The sequence below is a fragment of the Megascapheus bottae genome, chromosome 10, assembly GCF_031878675.1.
Source record: "Megascapheus bottae isolate mThoBot1 chromosome 10, mThoBot2.hap1, whole genome shotgun sequence".
Taxonomy (NCBI): Eukaryota; Metazoa; Chordata; class Mammalia; order Rodentia; family Geomyidae; genus Megascapheus; species Megascapheus bottae.
This window is the reverse complement of record NC_143518.1, coordinates 40,773,923-40,793,236: the sequence shown is the minus strand read 5'-3', so window position 1 is coordinate 40,793,236 and position 19,314 is coordinate 40,773,923. Positions and strand designations below refer to the sequence as shown.

General features: G+C 42.6%; 1 protein-coding gene and 1 long non-coding RNA gene across 2 annotated transcripts in view; one reads left to right on the top strand and one right to left on the bottom strand.

The window, feature by feature from the left end:
- Positions 1–15,585, top strand: part of LOC150058251 (uncharacterized) — an 81,735-nt gene extending 66,150 nt beyond the window's left edge. Inside the window, exons 3-4 of the long non-coding RNA XR_016536860.1 lie at positions 9,462–9,593; positions 15,536–15,585. This is a non-coding gene — a long non-coding RNA (uncharacterized LOC150058251). The remainder of the gene's footprint in view (positions 1–9,461; positions 9,594–15,535) is intronic.
- Positions 6,072–10,895, bottom strand: S100a11 (S100 calcium binding protein A11). The gene is made up of 3 exons (XM_090340982.1): positions 10,783–10,895; positions 6,977–7,131; positions 6,072–6,384 (listed from the first exon to the last, which is right to left on the bottom strand). The coding sequence occupies exons 2-3, from the start codon at positions 7,121–7,123 to the stop codon at positions 6,238–6,240; spliced, it is 294 nt and encodes a 97-aa protein (XP_090197108.1). The 5' UTR covers positions 7,124–7,131; positions 10,783–10,895; the 3' UTR covers positions 6,072–6,237.
- Positions 15,586–19,314: the final 3,729 nt, after the last annotated feature.

Sequence of the window (19,314 nt, the reverse complement as noted above, 5' to 3'; positions counted from 1 at the left end):
AAGCCAGAGACAAAGCAGGATTGATGGTAGGTGTGGTCCTCCCATCTCTGCCTGAATTCCCATTACATCTTTCACCAGCTTCCTGGACAGTACAGTAGGGTCATTGTGAGGTGGGTGTAGTGAGTCACCCAGGTCTTCCTGGGGTATAGTGGAACTGGCCCAGTTTCTCCCCCTTATCACTGGAGCTTGGCCAGTATAATTGGGGGGGTGGAGCTAACAGTTTTAGGGTCCCTTAAAATATTCATGATTATTAATAGAATTTCATAGCATTTTTCATATATATATATATTTACTCTCTAAGTATTCTCTTAGTATTAGACTTTTAGCTGTATTTATGATGAAGTCTTTTCTGATCTTTTTCTTTCTTAAGTGTATGTGGTCTGTGGTCCATTGCATGTATACATCATCCCTCATGCTGTGTAATGTTGGCCTCTGAGCCTCTTTCGATGGGTCTTATCACCTGTAGGAGTTCTCTAAATGGCAAGAGGCACCTTCATGAGGTAGTTTGGCATTCATCTAGCATTTTATGCCACTTGCTGTTCTGAAGGAGGTTTTAGTGGATTTCTTGGACTGGGGATTTGGTAGGGAGCAGTATATATTTGAAATTCAAGAGCAGTGTTCCAGTTTCTTTTGGATGATTTTATCTTCCCTCTCCCTCTTGGAACTAATTTTGAGTCCTGTTTCTAGATGGTGGATTAAGTTTTCTAGGTTCTACCACTGACAGGGAAAATCCTTTAGCAGGGGTCTCCCATAGTTAAGAACTCACCTCCTCCTACAAGGTGGGCTCTGTGCTCAATGCTGAAACACTGTGACTGCTACAATTTTTCTTTGTTTATTTTTGCCTGTTCTGGGGCTTGAACTCTGGCCTGGGTCCTGGACCCTGTCCCTGGGATCCTTTTTCTCAGGGTTAACATTATACCACTTGAAGCTCTGCGCCACTTCAGGCTTTTTCTGAGCTAAAAGCCTCATGGGTTTTCTTGCCTGGTCTGGCTTTGTACCACGGACCCTTAGATATTAGCATCCTGAGTAGGCATAAGTCACCAATGCCCAGCCAAGTTTATTGTAGCTCATATATATATATATATATATATATATATATATATATATATATATATATATTTTTTTTTTTTTTTTTGGTCATGGGTTTGAACTCTGGGCCTGGGCATTGTCCCTGAGCTTTTCAGCTTAAGAGTAGCTCTCTATCACTTGAGCCACAGTGCCACTTCCCATTTTCTTGTGGTTAACTGAGATAAGAATCTCATGGACTTTCATGCCTGGGCTGGCTCTGAACCATGATCCTCAGATTTCAGCCTCCTGAGTAGCTAGGATTATAGGCATGAGCCCCTGGCACCCAGATATCTTTTTGCCTTTTATCTGATAAAGTATTTTTAATATTTTTGGAGGGGATCTATTATGCAATATTATTTGTAGTAGGAAAGGGCTTTCTGAATCTGTTCTATCCTAGTCTCAACAGAAATTCTACCATTGTTGCCTAGATCTTCATCAAAAGAATAAATACTTGTTTGATTTGTTCTTAAACAATTGTGTATTGGCCTAGAGTTTGGCCTGGTGGTAGAGTGCTTGCCTAGCATGCATGAAACCCTGGGTTGATTCCTTTGTATCACATACACAAAAAAATCCGGAAGTGGTCCTGTGGCTCAAGTGGCAGGGAGCTAGCTTTGAGCAAAAAGTGTCCAAGGACAGTGTCCTGGCCCTGAGTTCAAGCCCCTTGACTGGCAAAAAAAAAATGTATATTGATTAACAATTATTTCTTGGATGTCATACCAAAAGCACAGGCAATAAAAGAAAAAAAAATCAACTGGTTTTCATTAAGGTTAAAAGCTATTTTTCAAGTGATGCTATAAATAAATGAAAATGTCACCCATAAAATGGAAAAAAATAGTTACAGGTTATATATATGATAAAGGCTTAAGATCTTAGGCGTATAAAGGACTGTTACAGATCAATAAAATGACAGAGACAAAAGCTGAACAGAAATTGGGCAAAGTGGGGCTAGAGATTGAATTCAGTGGTAAATGTATTATCTAGCATGTCTGTGGCCCTGGGCACATACCCAAACCTTGAGAAACAATGGACATCAAGCCCCAAAACCAACACACACACACACACACACACACACACACACACACACACACACACACACACACGAAAAAGAAAAACAATGGACAACAGTCCTGAATTCATATTTTTCCTGAGAAGCTATACAAATGACCAATAAATATAGGAAATGATACTTAAGATCTCTTATCATCAGAAACATGCAAATCAAAACCCCAATGAGATATCACTTTACCTCAATTAAGGTGGCTTTGTGTTTTGCTTTGTTTTGCCAGTCTTGGGGCTTGAGCTGTCCCTGAGCATTTTTGCTCACAGGCTATGCTCAACCACTTGAACCACATCTCCACTTCCCTCTTTTTGGTGGTTAATAATAGATAAGAGTCTTACAGACTTAGTTTCCTGACTAGCTAGTAACAGGTGTGAGTCAACATTGCCTGGAAAGATAGCCTTAAAAATGGCAAGTTGAAGCCAGACATGGTGGCTCACCCCTGAAATCCTAGCTACTCAGGTGCTGAGATGTGAGGAGCAGGGTTCAAAGGCAGCCCGGGCACAAAAAGACCTGAGACACTTATCTCCAATTAACCTCTAGAAAATGGAAGTGGGGCTTGGCTCAAGGGGAAGCCATAGTCTTGACTGAAGAGCTCAGAGACAACTCCCAGGCCCAGAGTTCAAGTCTCATGACCTCCCCCCCCCCCCCCCCCCCCCGCCCCCCTACACAAAAAGACAAGTAGTGGTGAAGTGGTGATGAGGGTGGGAGGGGTGGAACTGCAGCTCTGGTGCACTGCTGGTGGGTTCAATGGTATAGGGACTGTGGAAAACAGTATGGCTTCCTTAAAACTTGAAAATAGAATTGTGTGTGATTTGGCAATTCCACTTTTGGGTTATATTCTCGAAGGAATTGAAAACAGAGATTAAACAAATATTTTTATACCCATATCTATAGGGCTAATATTCACAATAACCAAAAAGTGGAGGCCATCCAGAGATTCAGGAATGTCAGATGAACACATAAAACATAGTAGATACACACTGTGTGTTACCAAATCCACAGGTTAAAAGTAAATACCAGTGTAACATTGTGTCGAGGGTTTTAGTCCTCAGTCCCTCCCTACCTGCAGGAAGGATAGAGAGAACACTCCCGACTAGGAAAAGCTGAGAAAGGAGAGGGCCAACTGACCACCCAAACCCAGCCCTCCCTTGATGGAGGACAATCAGATGCATCAGGGAGACCCGTCAAGGCATGAGCTCCCTTTATTGAGGAAGTTCATTCAGCTAACATAGGATACAGGAGCCTATCAGCACAAAGGTGGGCAGGGCAGGGGAGGTACTCTCATTGAGGAAGTCTATTCAGCTAACATAGGATGCATGTGCTACCTCAGAGGGAAGGGTTCGATCCCAGAGGTAGCCTTACTTTCACAAACTACAGCCACGCCTTCCAACCAGAGAGCAGGCACCATCTCAGCCAGATTCGGTCCCAAGACCAGGGAATGAGCACTGGGCGGTGAGTTAGGCCTCCTTTTATAGCATAGGTTTCCATTTCCCTGATGTGATGTGCCCCATAACAGTGTTTGGAGCTGGAGCCTTATGGGAGGTATTCAGATAATGAAGACTTTGCCTTTATGAAAAAATGTCACTCTAAAAAAGTCTGGAATGGGCTGGGAGTTTGGCCTAGTGGTAGAGTGCTTGCCTGGCATGCATGAAGACCTGAGTTCTATTCCTTGGTCCCACATACATAGAAAAAAAGCTTGAAGTGGTGCTGACGCTCAAGTGGTAGAGCTCTAGCCTTGAGAAAGTCCAAGGACAGTGCTCAGGCTGTGAGCTCAAGCCCAGAACTGGCAAAAAGTAATAATAAATAAATAAATAAATAAATAAATAAATAAATAAATAAATAAAAAAAAATAAAAAATAAAAAAGTCTGGAAGTGATTTCCTATCTTCTGCACCTCCCATCTAAGAATAATATGCCTCAGCTCCAGAGAATGCAAGGATTCTAGGGACCATCTTGGAAAAGATGAAAAGTTCCTTTCCAGGCAATCAACAGGCTAGCACTTTGATCCTGGACTTCCCAGACTCTACAACAGCAAGCAAGAAATTTCTGATCTTTTTAAACTGTTTAATCTTGGGCATTTTTAAAATAGTTGCACAAATGATGTAATGGAATATTATTCTGCCTTAAAAAGGAAATCCTGTATTACATTATAACATGTTCATTCATCCAGGACATCATGCTAAGTAAAAAGCCAGTAACAAAAGGAAAAACACTGTGATTTCTCTATGAGTTATGTAGAGCTATCAATTTGATAAAGGCAGAATGTGGAATGTTTTTCACAGGGTAGGAAATGAGAGAACGGAAACTTCCTTACTTCTTCCTTACTTCTTCTTCCTTCTCCTCTTCCCCCTCCACCCATATCCTCCTTCTTTTCCTTTCTCCTTCTCCTTCGTCTCCTTCTCCTTTGTCATCATCGTCCCTTCTTCTTCTTTTTTTTTTTGGTACCAGTCCTGAGGCTTGAACTTAGAGCCTGGGTACCATCTCTAAACTTTTGTGTGCAGGGCTAGAGCTCTACCACTGGCTCCACTTCTGGCTTTCTGGTGATTAATTGGCGTAAAGAGTCTCATGGACTTTCCTGCCTGGGTTGGCTTCCAACTTCCATCGTCAGATCTCAGAGGCCTTGAGTAGCTAAGATAACAGATATGAGCCACTGGTGCCTGGCTCCTTTTTTCTTTCTTTTGGATTTGAACTAAGGTCTTACACTTGCTAGGTAGACATACTGCTTGAGCTATATTCCCGTTTTTACTTTCTTTTCAAATGGGATCTCATGTTTTTATTTGGGCTGTCATGAACTATCATCCTATTTTTCTCTTCTGTGTAGAAGGGATGACAGGTTTGTACTACCACACCAGACTTGTTGCTTGAGATGAGTCTCACTTTTTGCTTGGCTGGCTATAATCCTCCTAATTTTTGCCTGGGATTACAGGTAATAAGGTACCATGTAGGAGTTGTTTAGTGGATACAGACTGTTAGTTTAGGAAGAGAAAATCATAGAGACTGATGATGGTGAAGTTTATACAACATGAAAAATACTTAATACCACTGAACTATATACTTTAATGTTACATTTCATGTCTGCATTCATAAACACAGCAAAAAAAATGCCCTCTCTCTCGCTCTCTCTCTCTCTGCCAGTCTTGGGCTTGAGCTCAGGGCCTGAGCACTGTCCTTGGACTTTCTCAAGGCTAGAGCTCTACCACTTGAGCCTCAGCACCACTTCCAGCCTTTTCTATATATGTGGTACTGAGGAATGAAACCTGGGTCTTTGTGCATGCTAGGCAAGCACTCTACCACTAGGCCAAACTCTCATATTTTCTACTTCTCCCAGGAGAAACTGTTTACAGGGAAATAGTGGTCTCACTCTCTATAATGTACTGCATGTCTTGGTCTCAAAACTTCTCTCTCTCTCTCTCTCCTCCCTCCCTCCCTCTCTCTCTGTCTCTTTCTCTCTCTCTCTCTCTCCCTCCCTCCCTCCCTCTCTCTGTCTCTTTCTCTCTCTCTTCTCTCTTCTCTCTCCTCTCTCCTTTCTCCTCTCTCCTCTCTCCCCCCCCCCTCTCTCTTTTGGTCAGTTTTAGGGGTTGAACTCAGAGCCTGGGCACTGTCTCTGAGCTCTTTTGCTCAAAGTTAGTGCTTTACCACTTTGAGCCACAGTTCTACTTTGAGTTTTTGAGTGCTTAATTGGAGAGAAGAATCTCATGGGATCTTTTCTGCCAGTAATGGCTTCGAACCACAGCCCTCAGATCTCAGTCTCTTCAGTGGCTAGAATTACAGGTGTAAGCCACTGGGGCCCAGCATAAATCTTACTTAGTCATGATGATGTACACAACCCAGAGGCATTTGTACTGTTTACTACTGCCAATTACTACCCGTAATGACTTCCATTGATCTAATTTACATCCCTCCTATACTCCACTCTCCCTTGCACAAATTTACTGATTCGTCAATGTAATTTTAAAAGTGTTTTATTATTGCCACCAGGAGTGATCTACACAGTGTGGTAGGTGTATTAGGCTTGAGGTAAATGAGGGCTGGGAGAAGGACGTGACAATTCAGTGGCATGAGGGGAACACAAAGGTCTGATGCCAGGCCCGTGGATGCTCAGATATGCTTCTAATGACGGCTCTGGAGGAAGCTGTCATGGCAAGCTAGGGCTAAGCCGCCAATAAGATTAAGAAACTCTTGGAAACTTAGCTGACCATCAGCGTTGAGGTCCAGCTTCTTCATCATGCGGTCAAGGACACCAGGGTCCTTCTGGTTCTGCAAAGATAATAACGAGGATGCTTATGTCACATTGTCTAAAATGCTTTCAAATATGCTGCCATACTGAGTATAAAGTATAAATAAGAGAGTTAACAGTATCCCCATTTTCTACATGTGGAAACAGCCTCTTATTTTATATAAACATCATTCACCATTCCCTAACTCATGCAGTTTGCACACTGTGATCTTTAAGCCACATTTTTGGGGGGAGGGCGGCCAGTCCTGGTGCTTGAATTCAGAGCCTGGGCATATCCTTGGGCTTTCTCAAGACTAGCATTCTATTAGTGCCACAGCACCACTTCTGGCTTTTTTTCTATGTATGTAGTAATAAGGACTAGAACCCAGGGCTTCGTGTATGCTAGGCAAGCACTCTACTACTAGGCCATACTTCTGGCCCCAAGACAAAGTCCTATAATAGTCATTCAGAGCATCCCTAAGGCTCAGGGGGCTCAGCCTGCGCTGCTCTATGGATCAGCTTGTTTGGAGTGAATGAGAAGGGGGCAGAAGTGTGGGAAGTAAGCTGCTAACCCTTTATTCCTGGCCATGTTTCATACCGGGGACTGTGCACTGTGAATTCTGGGACTAGTACCTTTGTAAAGGAAGCCAGTTCTGAATTCATGAACCTGAGGAACTCCGTCTTGGACAGAGTTGCGTTGTTTCCATCCTTTCCAGCATACTTCTGGAAAATAGCAATCAGGGACTCGATGCATCGCTCAGTCTCTGTAGGTCCAGACATTTTTTTCCCTTGGAAAAAAAAAACAAGCCACAAACACAAAAACAAATGTAGGGATCACACAAGAGAAAGATAACAAGAACTAAATGTTAGAGAACATGCCAGAGAATCTTACTTCCTTTTGAGTTGGAGCAGTTTCATAAGAGGCTGGATCATTTTTCAGGGGTTGATGGGTCCAAGACTAACATAGAAAGTCACTTTCTGTGAACTTTCTCATACGTCTCATGTATCTATCTGCTATAGGTGAAATAGTGAAGGCACATAGAGAGTGCTTGAAAGCAATTGATTGTCTAGATTATAGTAAGGATTACTGATGTTTTCAGAAGGTGTGGGCAAATATAGCTATAACTATATATATCCACAAATATGTATCAAGCATTAGCTAGAGATTGATTTGTCTCCAACTTTCTATTAATGTGTAGGGTGTTCTGTGAAGCATGAAATTGCAGTTCTTTTGAAAAATAATACTAAACTGATATTCATGTACTTTCTGGAATAAAACTAGAAGCATAGCTGTCATTGTTGATGGGATGGAAGATGAGAACATTTTAGGCATTCAAAGCATATTTCAAGCCCAGCATGGTTGCATATGCATATGATCCTAGCACTCAGGCAGGCTGAGACAGGAGGATCTCAAATTCCATCCTCCACTCCAGCTTGGGATATGGGTTTCATAGTGAGACCTTATGTCAAAAGAACAATGAAAGTACTCTGCATATTTGAGGGTTAGGAACCATTCATTTTACATGTGCATAAACTAGAGCATGGGAAGAGATGCAGCACTGCAGAGCTGCCTCTAGAATCTGGACCTGTAGGGTCTTTTCTGTAGACCCTAGCCTGCTTTTTTCACTTCCAAATGCCACTGGAATTCTCACAGGAATGGTGGGTGGACAGACTAGCTACAGAACAGAGCCACAGGTATGGCTGCAACAGAATTGAGAAGTAGATTTAAATCTTGTGCTGGGATGCTTTTTTTCATAGCAGATTCCTTAAGAAAATTATATTAGGCAGAGTGTGTGTGTGGGGGGGGAGGGGGTGGCCTGCCAGGAGAGAAGTGAGGAGCCATTGAGCTCCCTCTGGTGGTTAAGAGCAGCAAATGCAGGATTTCTGGGACCCTGCTGGGCCACACCCTTCCTCTAGAAGCTTTACCTCTTGAACATTAACAATGATTTATGTTTGAATGATGACATCTGCAACCTACTGTTTAGTCTTTAATTTCTCCTTAGGATAGACTTCCTGGATCCTAGATCAGGAGGCTTACATGTGCTAAGAATTGCCCTGTGTCCTTTACTACACAGTGGCTAGTCTCCATCCAGCTGGCCTTTCCTCCTTTCTGACTTTTTAAGTGATTTATCAGCCTACTGAGCTTCATCTACTCTTTGTATCTTGGAGTTTTTAGAGCCTTTGTGACTTCTGGAGATGGACCACTTTCTAATAGTCACAATGTTGGAGAATTTTTTCCCCTAAAGAGAATTTTTACTTAAGCAAACAAAAAGTGTTGGTAGGCAGGACTGGGAGGAAAACAAAACACCACATCCTAGGAACCGATGTGTTTACACAACATGCCCTTCTTATCAGAACTAAAATCTCACTGTCTTATGTATGTCAGAAGAAGAGAGGAAGGCTGGCTATGAGGAGCACATCAGACTGGGGAGAAGGTTCCAGGCTGGTTCCAGCTTTGTGACCGTTTTCTTATACCTACAGCTGCTTCCCCATTTATACCTACAGCTGCTTCCCCATTTTCTTGAAGAACTCAGATAGACTTGATTTTAAAAGTGCCATTTTGCTATTTTTTTATTTTCAACATTAATACTGACTACAATCTATTTTAATTTCTTTTCCTCTTGAAAACTGTTGCTGTTAGACTCAAGGAGAAAATGAAAATCTTTCTGCCCCAGGAAATTAAAATTTCTGGCCCCAGAGGCAGTTCTCCAAAGCAAAAGAAACACAATTACCAAATCAATGAAATGGAACTGTAATTTGAAGAGTTTAAGGGAACTTTGGAGCCAGTTCCTGAGGAAGCCCAGAGATTAGAAAGCTTTTCCCATGGTGGAAGAGTAGCAAAAGGAAAGAGGACCAGAGTTTGTCACATCTCATTGCACCCTTGGAGTTTTACATGGTGGAGATGAAAAAATATAATAAACCTATACTGTGAAATAATTTGAAAAAAATGCAAGGCACATACCAACATCTGAGAAAGCAATATATAACTCTCTATAGATGCATATGTGTGTATGCATGTATATATCTACATGGTGTTGTATACATAAAAAATAAGCTAAAGAAAGAAAGCCCAGGCTATTAACAGTTCCATCCATAACCAGCACTCTTCTTTCCCCAGGAATTCATGGTCTCCTCCACCTGCTTCAGTCATTCTATGTCTTCATAATATATCGGTGCTGGGACTCCCACCTGCTCACCATTCCACAAGACAAGTGACAGAGAGAGTTCCATTTTGCTTGGAGAAAACAGGGTAAGTAGGAGGGGATATAGATTACTACAGTAAAGCAGGAGTTAGCAAGGTTTTTTTTTTTTGGACAGCTGTAAATATTTCAGTACTTTGTGTTTCATATGGTCTCTGTCAATTCGCTGTTGTAGCCAAGCCACAAGGGCAGTGAGTAAGCCAATGGGTGTGGCTGTGCCTATAAAACTTTATATATGGTTTGCCTTTCATGAAATTTTCATGTGCCACGAAGTATCATTCTTCTTTTGATTGTCTATCAACCACTTAAGGAAAGTGCATTCTTAGCTTTTGGGCTGTACAGAAACCTCATCTGGCAAAATGATAGAGGCATGTTGACCCCCTTCACTGAGGTAGATCTAGGGGCGAATTAACAGGAAAGGGTACAACGTGGGAAATGGCAGGAGCAGAGAAGGGGGAAAAAATGGGTGATGGGAGTGAGTTGCTCAAAAGAAGGAAGCAAAGGGAAGGGGAGTGGAGGAGGGGGCAGGGACGGGGCGCTCCCCCCACATTCTGGCTGGTGGTTGCAGCCTTTAGTTTCTGTGTCTTCTTTAGTGTGTCTTGGCCTTTTGCCGGTTGCTTACCAAAACTCGGGTCCCCCCCCCCCCCCAGGACCCAGGCGATTAAGTTCTCCAATGTTCCCTTTCTCTTTTGCTGCCTCCCGCAATTCCAGCTCCCAACTTTGTTTCCCCCAGGCTTCCTTCGCCTTGGGCTGGGGTGGGGGGGGGGTGAGTGGGGCGGTGGTTCAGAGGCAGGGGAGAGGGATTCAGAAAAAGGGGGGGCAACTAAGATCCCAGCCACTCTCTTCTCTCCGGGCCCAAGAAGCACGGATGGAAGCGGGAAGTCCAGCCGGCCCCACCCCGCCAGGGCGCCCGGCGGGCCAGCAGTCTCGGGTGGCCTCGCCCCGCCGGCCCGGCCCCAGCCTCCGACCTAATCTATGCGGGGACGACAAAAAGAACCCCAGGTTACCACCCCCTCACCCCCCTGGGCTATTTCTACAGCTGTAATTTTAGGGTTCGTCCTTCCAACCTCCGTGGTCTAATTGCCTCCCCCAGATTTCGTTTTCCTGATTTGTCTCCCGCCACGTCCGCACTCAAGTCAAAGATAAAGCCTGCTGTCCGGCTGGGTCGTTCCCGCAGCCCTCCGCTCCCACTCCCCTTCGCATTTAAGAAGGAGAAAACGATTTAAAAGTTAGGCTTACCGAGTTGGAGTGGAGCGAGGCCCGGACGGCTGCAGGCGGTAGCTGTGTGGCTGCGGCGGCTGGGAGCGGCGGTGTGCTGTGCGCCCGGCGTGTGGAGTCCTGCCCTGCCCGTCCCCGCCGGCCGCCACGCCCGCAGGCCCGGGTTGCTCAAGCCTGACTCAGACCGCCCCCTCCCGCCCGCCCGCCCGCTCACCGGGCTTAGCCTTAAAACTAACCCTCTCCCGAGACTTAACTAACCGCTCCATTTCCTGGTGTGCTAACGTTGAAGATGGTTGGCTTTTCAGAATTAGGAATGTTTCATAGGTATTTTAGGGAAGCCTGACCATGTCTGTGGACCTTTTTCATGTATGAACTCCCTATGCAGTTCAGATAAGTAGAGGTTCCTCTTTAAAACACACAAAAAAGCAACAGTGTTAGGACTTGAGTGAGTGTGGGCTATGGTGGCTATTGCCAGCCCTTCTCTCAAGCTTTTTTTTTTTTCTTTTTTCTTTTTTGGTCAGTCATAGGGCTCGTGAATTCCTGAGCCCTTTGGTTCAAGGCTCGCTAGTGCTCCATCGCATTAGACATAGCTCCACTTCCGGTCTTCTGGTAGTCAAATGGTGACTGGAGCCAATTGGAATCTCACAAATGTTCCTCTCTTGGCTGCCTTTGAACACCATCCTTAGATCTCAGCCTCCTGAATAGCTTGGATTGGTGGCATGAGCCACTAACATGGTGTTTCTCTCAAGCTTTACATTGACAATAGTTATAAAGATAAAACTCACTTAGCTGAACCATTTTAATTGCAATTAAAAATTTCTCTGAGCATTTGCCTGCATGCAATTTCGTGTTAAGAATCAGAAGCTGGGGCGGGGGGGGGGGGGGGGGGGGGGGGGGGGGGGGGGAAGAGAGGGAAATGAGGACCAAGACATGAGAAAGGGTATCAATGTATGTGAATTAATGCACCTCCTATCTGGCAAATATAATGTAACCCTTCTTATAATTACAATAAAAATATATGAGAAAAAAAAGGAATCAGAAGCTCTTGGTTCTGATCTTAGGTCTATAACTGCATTGCGATATTTTGGACAAGGCCCTCCACTCAGTTGCTCTATGCTATTTTAGATCAGGTTGCCTTTTCTAGTTCTTAGGATTGTTGTGTATGTCACATAAAATAATGGCTTTGGGGTTTCAAAAGCTGCAGAGGAGATGTTAGCCAAAGATAATGGGCTGCTGAGCACAGCCTTTGTGACTTGCTCCTTAATACCTCTGTGACAGCAAGGCTACTGCCCTACCCCTTGAGCCACAGACCCACTTCAGGTTTTCTGGGGTAATTGGAGATAAGAGTCTCATGGACTTTAGTGTCTGGGCTGGCTTTGAACCTTGATCCTCAGATCTCAGCCTCCTGAGTAGCTAAGATTACAGGCCTGAGTCAACCTCACCCCACTTTGTTCTATGCTTTCATCTGCTCCGGATCTACAATTTCTGTTGCTTTCTTAGAAATCCATGAGATAGCCCTACCTGTGATTCAGAATTCAAGAAACAATTCATTTTTCCTAAACTACTTGTTTATCTCCCAGCTTCTCCATTTGGGCCAGTGGTTGTGTTTGTTCTTCCATTTTTGCCTACTTGGGAACATTAGAGCTATATTTGTCATTCTGAATGCTTTTCTTACTTTTCCCATGATAAATGTGCCAAGTGATATTAGTTTTATTTGCACTTTTTCTCTCTTCCTCCCTTTTTTTCTCTCTCCTTTCTCATTCTCTTTTCTACTCATTCCTTTCTCCCTCCCTTTTGCCTCTTACCCCCTCCCTCTCCTTCTTCCTTCCCCTCTCTTTCTCTTGTATCCATCCCTCATTATCCTATTCCCACTTATATTGTTCTACTCTAGATCTTATGTCCTCTTCCTCCCAGTTTTCTGACTGCACCCATTGCCCTCTATTGGCTGTTGAAGATGTATTTTTTTTTCCTGTGATTATTGCTTACTTTAAAATATCACAAAAGAAACTAATAAAATGACTACCCAATGCCTTTATGTGAAATCCAAATTTGTTAGAATCTGTATTGCTTAATGACTTTTTCTTTTTTCTTTCTTTCTTTCTTTTTTTTGTCAGCGTGGAGCTTGAACTCTGGGCCTGGATGCTGTCCCTGAGCTCTTCAGCTCAAGGCTAGCACTGTACCACTTGAGTCACAGAGCCACTTCTGGCTTTTTCTGTGTATGTGGTACCAAGGAATCCAACCCAACCCAGGGCTTTGTGCATGCTAGGCAGGCACTCTACCACTAGGCCAAACTCTTGACCCTTAATGACTTTTAATTAACTTTATTTATTTTTATTTTTATTTTTTTTGCCAGTCCTAGAGCCAGGGCACTGTCCTTGGGCTTTCTCAAGACTCTTTGCTAAAAGTATAATCTTCAGGACCGAAAGGCTAAGATTTGCATGAGGTGACTTGAACAAAGTCATGAAAAGAGATGTTGTGGAGGGGGAAGTTAGGGCAAGATCATGGCTCAATACCGATCCTATTGGATCTTGTAGTAACCTCTCAGGATTAGCTGTCTAATTCTGGTTTTGCTTTTTGGTAAACTTAAGCTGCTTGACCACCTGTGTATGGTGCAGTCCTTGTGGTAATGAACACCTGCATGTGGTGTTCTCCTGGTGTGAATAGGACCACTTGTGTGTGGTGCTCTCCTTTAAAAGCTCAGCACCACGGAAGGGGAAGGTCAGGGTTGTTCTCTATCAGCCCAAAGGTGGAGAGTAGCTGCTGTGCCTCTATTAAACTGACTCCTAGCTCAGTTCACTCAATGCTGGTGACTATTGCTCAAGGATTCTGGGACCCCAAAATGCCTGGGATATTTCAATCTGAGGCAAGTGGGACACTTGGATGCTGAAGAAATTAATCCCTTCCTGTATCTGGCTCGTGTTCTTCCATAGCTCCATGTGTCCTACTTCTTAACATACATTGCTATCATTTTTTTTGTGTGCGCATGTGTGTGTGTGGTCATGGGACAAGTCCCTAGGTGTTGTCCCTGAGTTCTTCAGCTTATGGCTACTGCCCTACCCTTCAGCCCCAGCGCCACTTCCAGTTTTCTGGTGGTTGAGATAAGAATCTCAAGGACTTTAGTGCCCACGCTGTCTTTGAACCCCGATCCTCTGACCTCAGCCTTCTGAGTAGCTAGAATTACAGGCATGAGCCACTGAAGCGCAGCTTATCATTTTCTTTTATCTTGATTGAATTCCTTTCTGGACTGGAAGCTGCTCAAGGGTAGAAATGGTGCCCTTGTCATACAGTATTCTATAATTTAGTCATTCACAGTTCTTTGAGGAAGGTCTGTGTATGTGCGGACATGTCTAAGCCTTAGGAGGAAAGTTAAAGCAAGTTAAGGCTCTGTTCTGATGGTGTACAACCTAACTCAATGAGATGAATAAATAGTATTTAAAGAGTAAGTGGAGCAAGATGTTCCAGCATAGGAGGAAGAAGAAAGACAGCTGAGTGCTGGTGGCTCATACCTTTAATCCTAGCTACTCAGGAGGATGAGATCTGAGGATTTCAGTTCAAAACCAGGTAGAGCAGGAAAGTCTATGACAAGCTTATCTCCAAATAACTATCAAAAAGCTGAAAATGAAGCTGTGGCTTAAGTGATGGAGTTCCAGCCTTGAACAAAAAAGCTAAGGAATTATACCTAGACCCTAAGTCCAAGCCCTGATACTGGCACAAAAACTGAAGAAAGAGATAATCAGGAAGTAGGAAGAGAACTTTCTGTCATCAAAGTCCATTAAGAGAGACTTCTAAGGTGAAGGGAGAGGTTGACAAGATGGAAGATTTCAAAGAGACAGAACAATATGTATGATATACATTGACTGCATTTGGCAGTTGTACCTTGAAGAACTTTTGCAGAGCAGTAGTGTAAGGTGAAGTGAGAGGCAGGTAACAGTGGGTTTGAGGAAGAATGGAAGATGAAGAATGGGGTAAAGGGGAGTGTGGATTAGGCATTTGATCAAATTGAAAATATAAAGGAACTGGGTGTAGTGGCTGCCTCCTAGCCACCTGGGAGGCAGAGTAAGGAGGACCAAGTATTGGAGGCCAGGAGAGGCAAAGTTAGTAAGACTGTCTCAAAAACAAAGTGCAAACTGAAAAGGGCCGGAGGTTTAGCTCACATAGTGGAGCATATACCCATATATGTGTGTGTGTGTGTGTGTGTGTGTGTGTGTGTGTGTGTGTGTGTGTGTGTGTCTATATATATATATATATGCACACACACATATATAACATACACATATACACACATGTATATATACCCCTACTTATGTATATATATATATATATATATATATACACACACACACACACACATATATATACACACACATATATATGCAAAAGGAGAGAATAGAGCTGGAGTGCAGACAGGATCTGGGAGGTTTAAAAGTATAGAGGTTTTAGGGCTGGGAGTTTGGCCTAGTGGTAGAGTGCTTGCCTAGCATGCATGAAGACCCAGGTTTGATTCCTAGGTACCACATACATAGAAAAAGTTGGAAGTGGGGCTGTGGCTCAAGCTCTTGCCTTAAGGAAAGCCCAAGGACAGTGCTCAGGCCCTGACTTCAAGCCCCAGGACTGGCCAAAAAAAAGATATTAAAAACATTAAAAAAGTATACAGGTTTTAAAAGTATATAGGAGAAGCTTAAGCATGTTTCCAGTCTGTAGAGAAGTTGTTATTAAGATGAGAAGTCAAATGCACAGGTATAAAAGGATATAAATGTGTTCCATTCTTCAATAGAGCAACAGAGCAGGAGGGACTAGACTATAGATCTGGATGGGCTACTGAAAAGTGTTCTCCCTGGCTGGGGCCAGGAACTGAGTAGGGCAGAGGTGGCAGAGGTATTGAGAAGGAATCTACTGAGGATATGTGGCCTTAGAAGCAATGGAAAAGAGACCCAGAATGGCTGAGTGTTGTAAGTACTCAGAAAGCTACAATTTTGCTGTGATTTGTAAGCTTCATGACTATGTGAGTATGCCATTATATAGATTTTTTTTTCCAGATGGGCTTTCAAGTCTACCAATCAGATGAAAGAAAAAAAGCTAATGGAATGGATTTAGGGCTAGGGGTATACAGAAGGCTGTAAACAAAGGGTGAGGTGAGTGAGAAGGTAGTTTACCTGAGAAGCACAGAGGGCAGGACACAGAAGGAAGGAACAAGATCTGGGAGGTGAGGTGAGTGGGCAGGAAGTCTTCATCAAATCAAAGACAGTCAAAAAGGGGATGGGTGGAGAGAGTTAGCTCTGGTATAGTATAATTTTTCAATGAGTTTAATATTTTGTATGTATCTCTTTTATAAATAGTACTAAATTCCAGGTATTGCTGTTGGAATTAAGCTGATTTAGGTTAAGTAGTGGACATGGAAGAGGTTAAGCAGCTGTGAAGGTCAGGTGTTGGGCAGCGCAGCCAAACATGTGCTAAACTCTGAAGTGGGTGACAATGTCAGAAGACACCTGGTATGTGACACTGATAGGCTGGTGCAGAGGATGTCAAAACCTCACATCTCGTTTTCTTTCATGTCCTTTTCCTTTAATGAAATGGTATCACTGATTATCACAAGAGAACTCCTCTGTACTTTTCTTATCTCTGCCATTGCTCAAGTTTTTTGTTTTGGAGTCTGTAATTTCAGTTTCCTCTGATAAAATTCAGTGGCTTCTTCAGTGAAGCTCATCCTTTATGAAGCAATGTTCATCTTCCCCTTCTCCTTTGTATTACAAAATACTTCATAAAACCAGCTTTTTGGGGGAAGGATTTATAATGTTTTTTATATGTTTACAGGACTTATTTTAATACTTTATCTCTTTACCTAGCAAGTGAGTTCCTTGACATTATGGGTCTACCTTGCTCATCTTCGTGTTATTTATAGCAACTTATACATAGAAAAACCCAATGAATGTTCATGCGATTGAATGAAACAGCAAGCTTTCAGAGTAGAGTTTATTTTGTCAATATAGTCTAGCAGACACTTCTTTCAAATCAAGATCTTTTGGATTTCAGCCTCCTGACTAGCTAGGATTATAAGCATGTGTCACTAGTGCTTGAAATTTGGTTCTTAAAGATGAGAACTTCAAGTAGAGAATATGAAGTTTTCTTCATTTAGCTGAGGCCACTTTTAGAAGATTGAGTGACTGCTGACTCTCTGAGATTATGTTGATGTAAATGGGAATGCTGGACAATGACTCAAAAGGCCTGAGTTTGAATTCTATGTCTTTCTTTCCCTTACTAGATAAGCTGTTCTGTAATTCTGAATTGGAGTTTTCTCAAGACTAAAATCAGGATAATAATTAAGAAGATAAAAACTATAAAAGGACTGTTAAAATGTTACAGTGTTATGCAAATGTTAATTACTGTTCACAGTATTGTATAGATGAAAGTGTGCTTTGTAAAACTACTTTGCAGTGTTGGAGTATTATTATGACTGTCCTCCAAGCCCTCCCCTCTCCTCAGTTCCTAAAGCCTCTATAGGAACTCTGGAAATTTCCTCAGTTCCTACAGCCTCTATAGGAACTCTGGGAATTGTTCTGTTGCTAGGGCATCTTCAAAGCTTCAATAGAGTCTGGTGCTGGTGGGAGTCAACTGTTCCCTTTCTTCTATTGTCTGTCTTTATATACATTTACTTTCCCTATGTTTTGCCAGTCCTGGGCTTGAGCTTAGGGCCTGAGCACTGTCCTTGGACTTTCTCAAGGCTACAACTCTACCACTTGAGCCTCAGCACCACTTCTGGCTTTTTCTATATATGTGGTACCAAGGAATGGAACCCGGGTCTTTGTGCATGCTAGGCAAGCACTTTAACCACTAGGCCAAACTCCCGGCCCCCTATTTTTTTTTTTTTTTGACCTTTTTCATGTGGATGGTCAGAAACCGCTGAAGTATTCCTAGAGATCTGATTTTAGGTCTTCAGTGGTTTAGCAGAATTGAAATTTTTTTTTTTTTTTTGCCAGTTGTGGGGCTTGAACTCTGGGCCTGGGTGCTATCCCTGAGCAATTCAGCTGAAGGCTACCACTGTACTCTTTGAGCCACAGCACCAGTTCTGATTTTCTGGTGGTAAATTGGAGATAAGAGTCTCACAGACTTTTCATGCCTGGGCTGGCTTTGAATCGTGATCCTGTTTTCAGCCTTCTGAGTAGCTAGGATTATAGGCATGAGCTACTGGCATCCGGCTGAGACATTTAAGAAAAATTTCACAGTGATCCACAGGAAATTACAAGACTCACAGGAAAATTGTCTAACATTAAACTTCTGTTTTGAAGAAGTCACAGTACATTGGACATATGTTCGATCCATTGTAATCTGAATGACTCATTATCATATCCTCAGTGGCTCTGTATTACTTTTTTGGGGGGATGTCCACATTCTTCATTTTAGAATTCCAAGTTTTCCTTTGTGGTTTATCCTTTCCTTTCTTCCTTCCTCTTACCTTTCTTTTTTCTTTCTTTCATTCCAGGCCATTCATCGTGAATTCCAGCTGAATGGAATTTTTCACTATTACCTATTGGCAGAAATGTTGGTATTCCAGCTGTTTTTACTAATTCTTACTGGTTTCTAGGCATTTGGTTTGTTAAAGTATTTGAATACTTCTCAAACAGTTGTAATAATGGCCTTTGAGCTCTGAGTGCCATCCTTCTAAATCTTTATCTACTACCTCTCCTGGGCCATTCCATTTTCAAAGTTGAGTAACTTAAAGGTTGACACATGCATGGCTGGACCGAGAATCTCTAAGACTTGCTCCATCCCTGTAGCAAGGCTGCTACTCCAACTGATCAGTCCTGATCACATTTTAAATATTTTCTAGACTTTAAGAGTCCCTATTTTGTTTTCAGTTTCTGATTTTTGTTTTTGTGATGCTTTCCTTCCATCTGGAATGTTCTCTCCATCTTCTTAGTTCAAAATTTTACTTGCTATAGTTCAGATCTTAAATGTCCCCCAAAGACTTATATGGTAAAACCTTGGTCTCTTGTTTGGGGCTATTGGGCCGTGGTAGAAAATTTGAGATGTGGGGCCTAGTGGGAGGTTTTAGGTCCCTAGGAACATATTGTTGAAGGGGATTGTGGGACCCCAATCTTTGCCCTCTTCTCTTTCTTAGTTTTTGCTTATTGGACATGTTGTGAGGACTGCGCTCTATCATGTGCTTCTAGTGGCCATGTGCTGCTTTGCCATAAACCTAAAGTAATGAGGGTAACTGACCATGAACCAAAAGCTCCAAAATGGTTAAGCAAAGTAACCATTTGTCTTTGTCAGTTGATCCTATTAGTTATTTGTTATAGTAATGGAGAACTTACTAACAGATTACCTGTATGAACACTCAACTCAAAAATACCTTTTCCATGAAGCATTTAATTATTTCTTTCAAAACCTGACTCTTCTACCACTAACTACATTTTTTTTTTTGTATGGCATGTGATTCGGTCAACATTGAATTACAGGTAATTATATGCCATTTTCCCCTGGTTTGGCTTCTTTTAAGACAGGCTCTAGCAATGCCTATAATACCTTGTGTTGGTGCCAGGATTCACTCATACT

What these genes read in the sequence shown, in the direction of transcription:
- S100a11 (XM_090340982.1), bottom strand. Translation starts at nt 7,123, where the DNA reads ATGTCTGGACCTACAGAGACTGAGCGATGCATCGAGTCCCTGATTGCT. An exon ending in AACTGGCTTCCTTTACAAAG is followed by an intron (nt 6,385 to 6,976) that starts GTACTAGTCCCA and finishes TTATCTTTGCAG; the next exon opens with AACCAGAAGGACCCTGGTGT.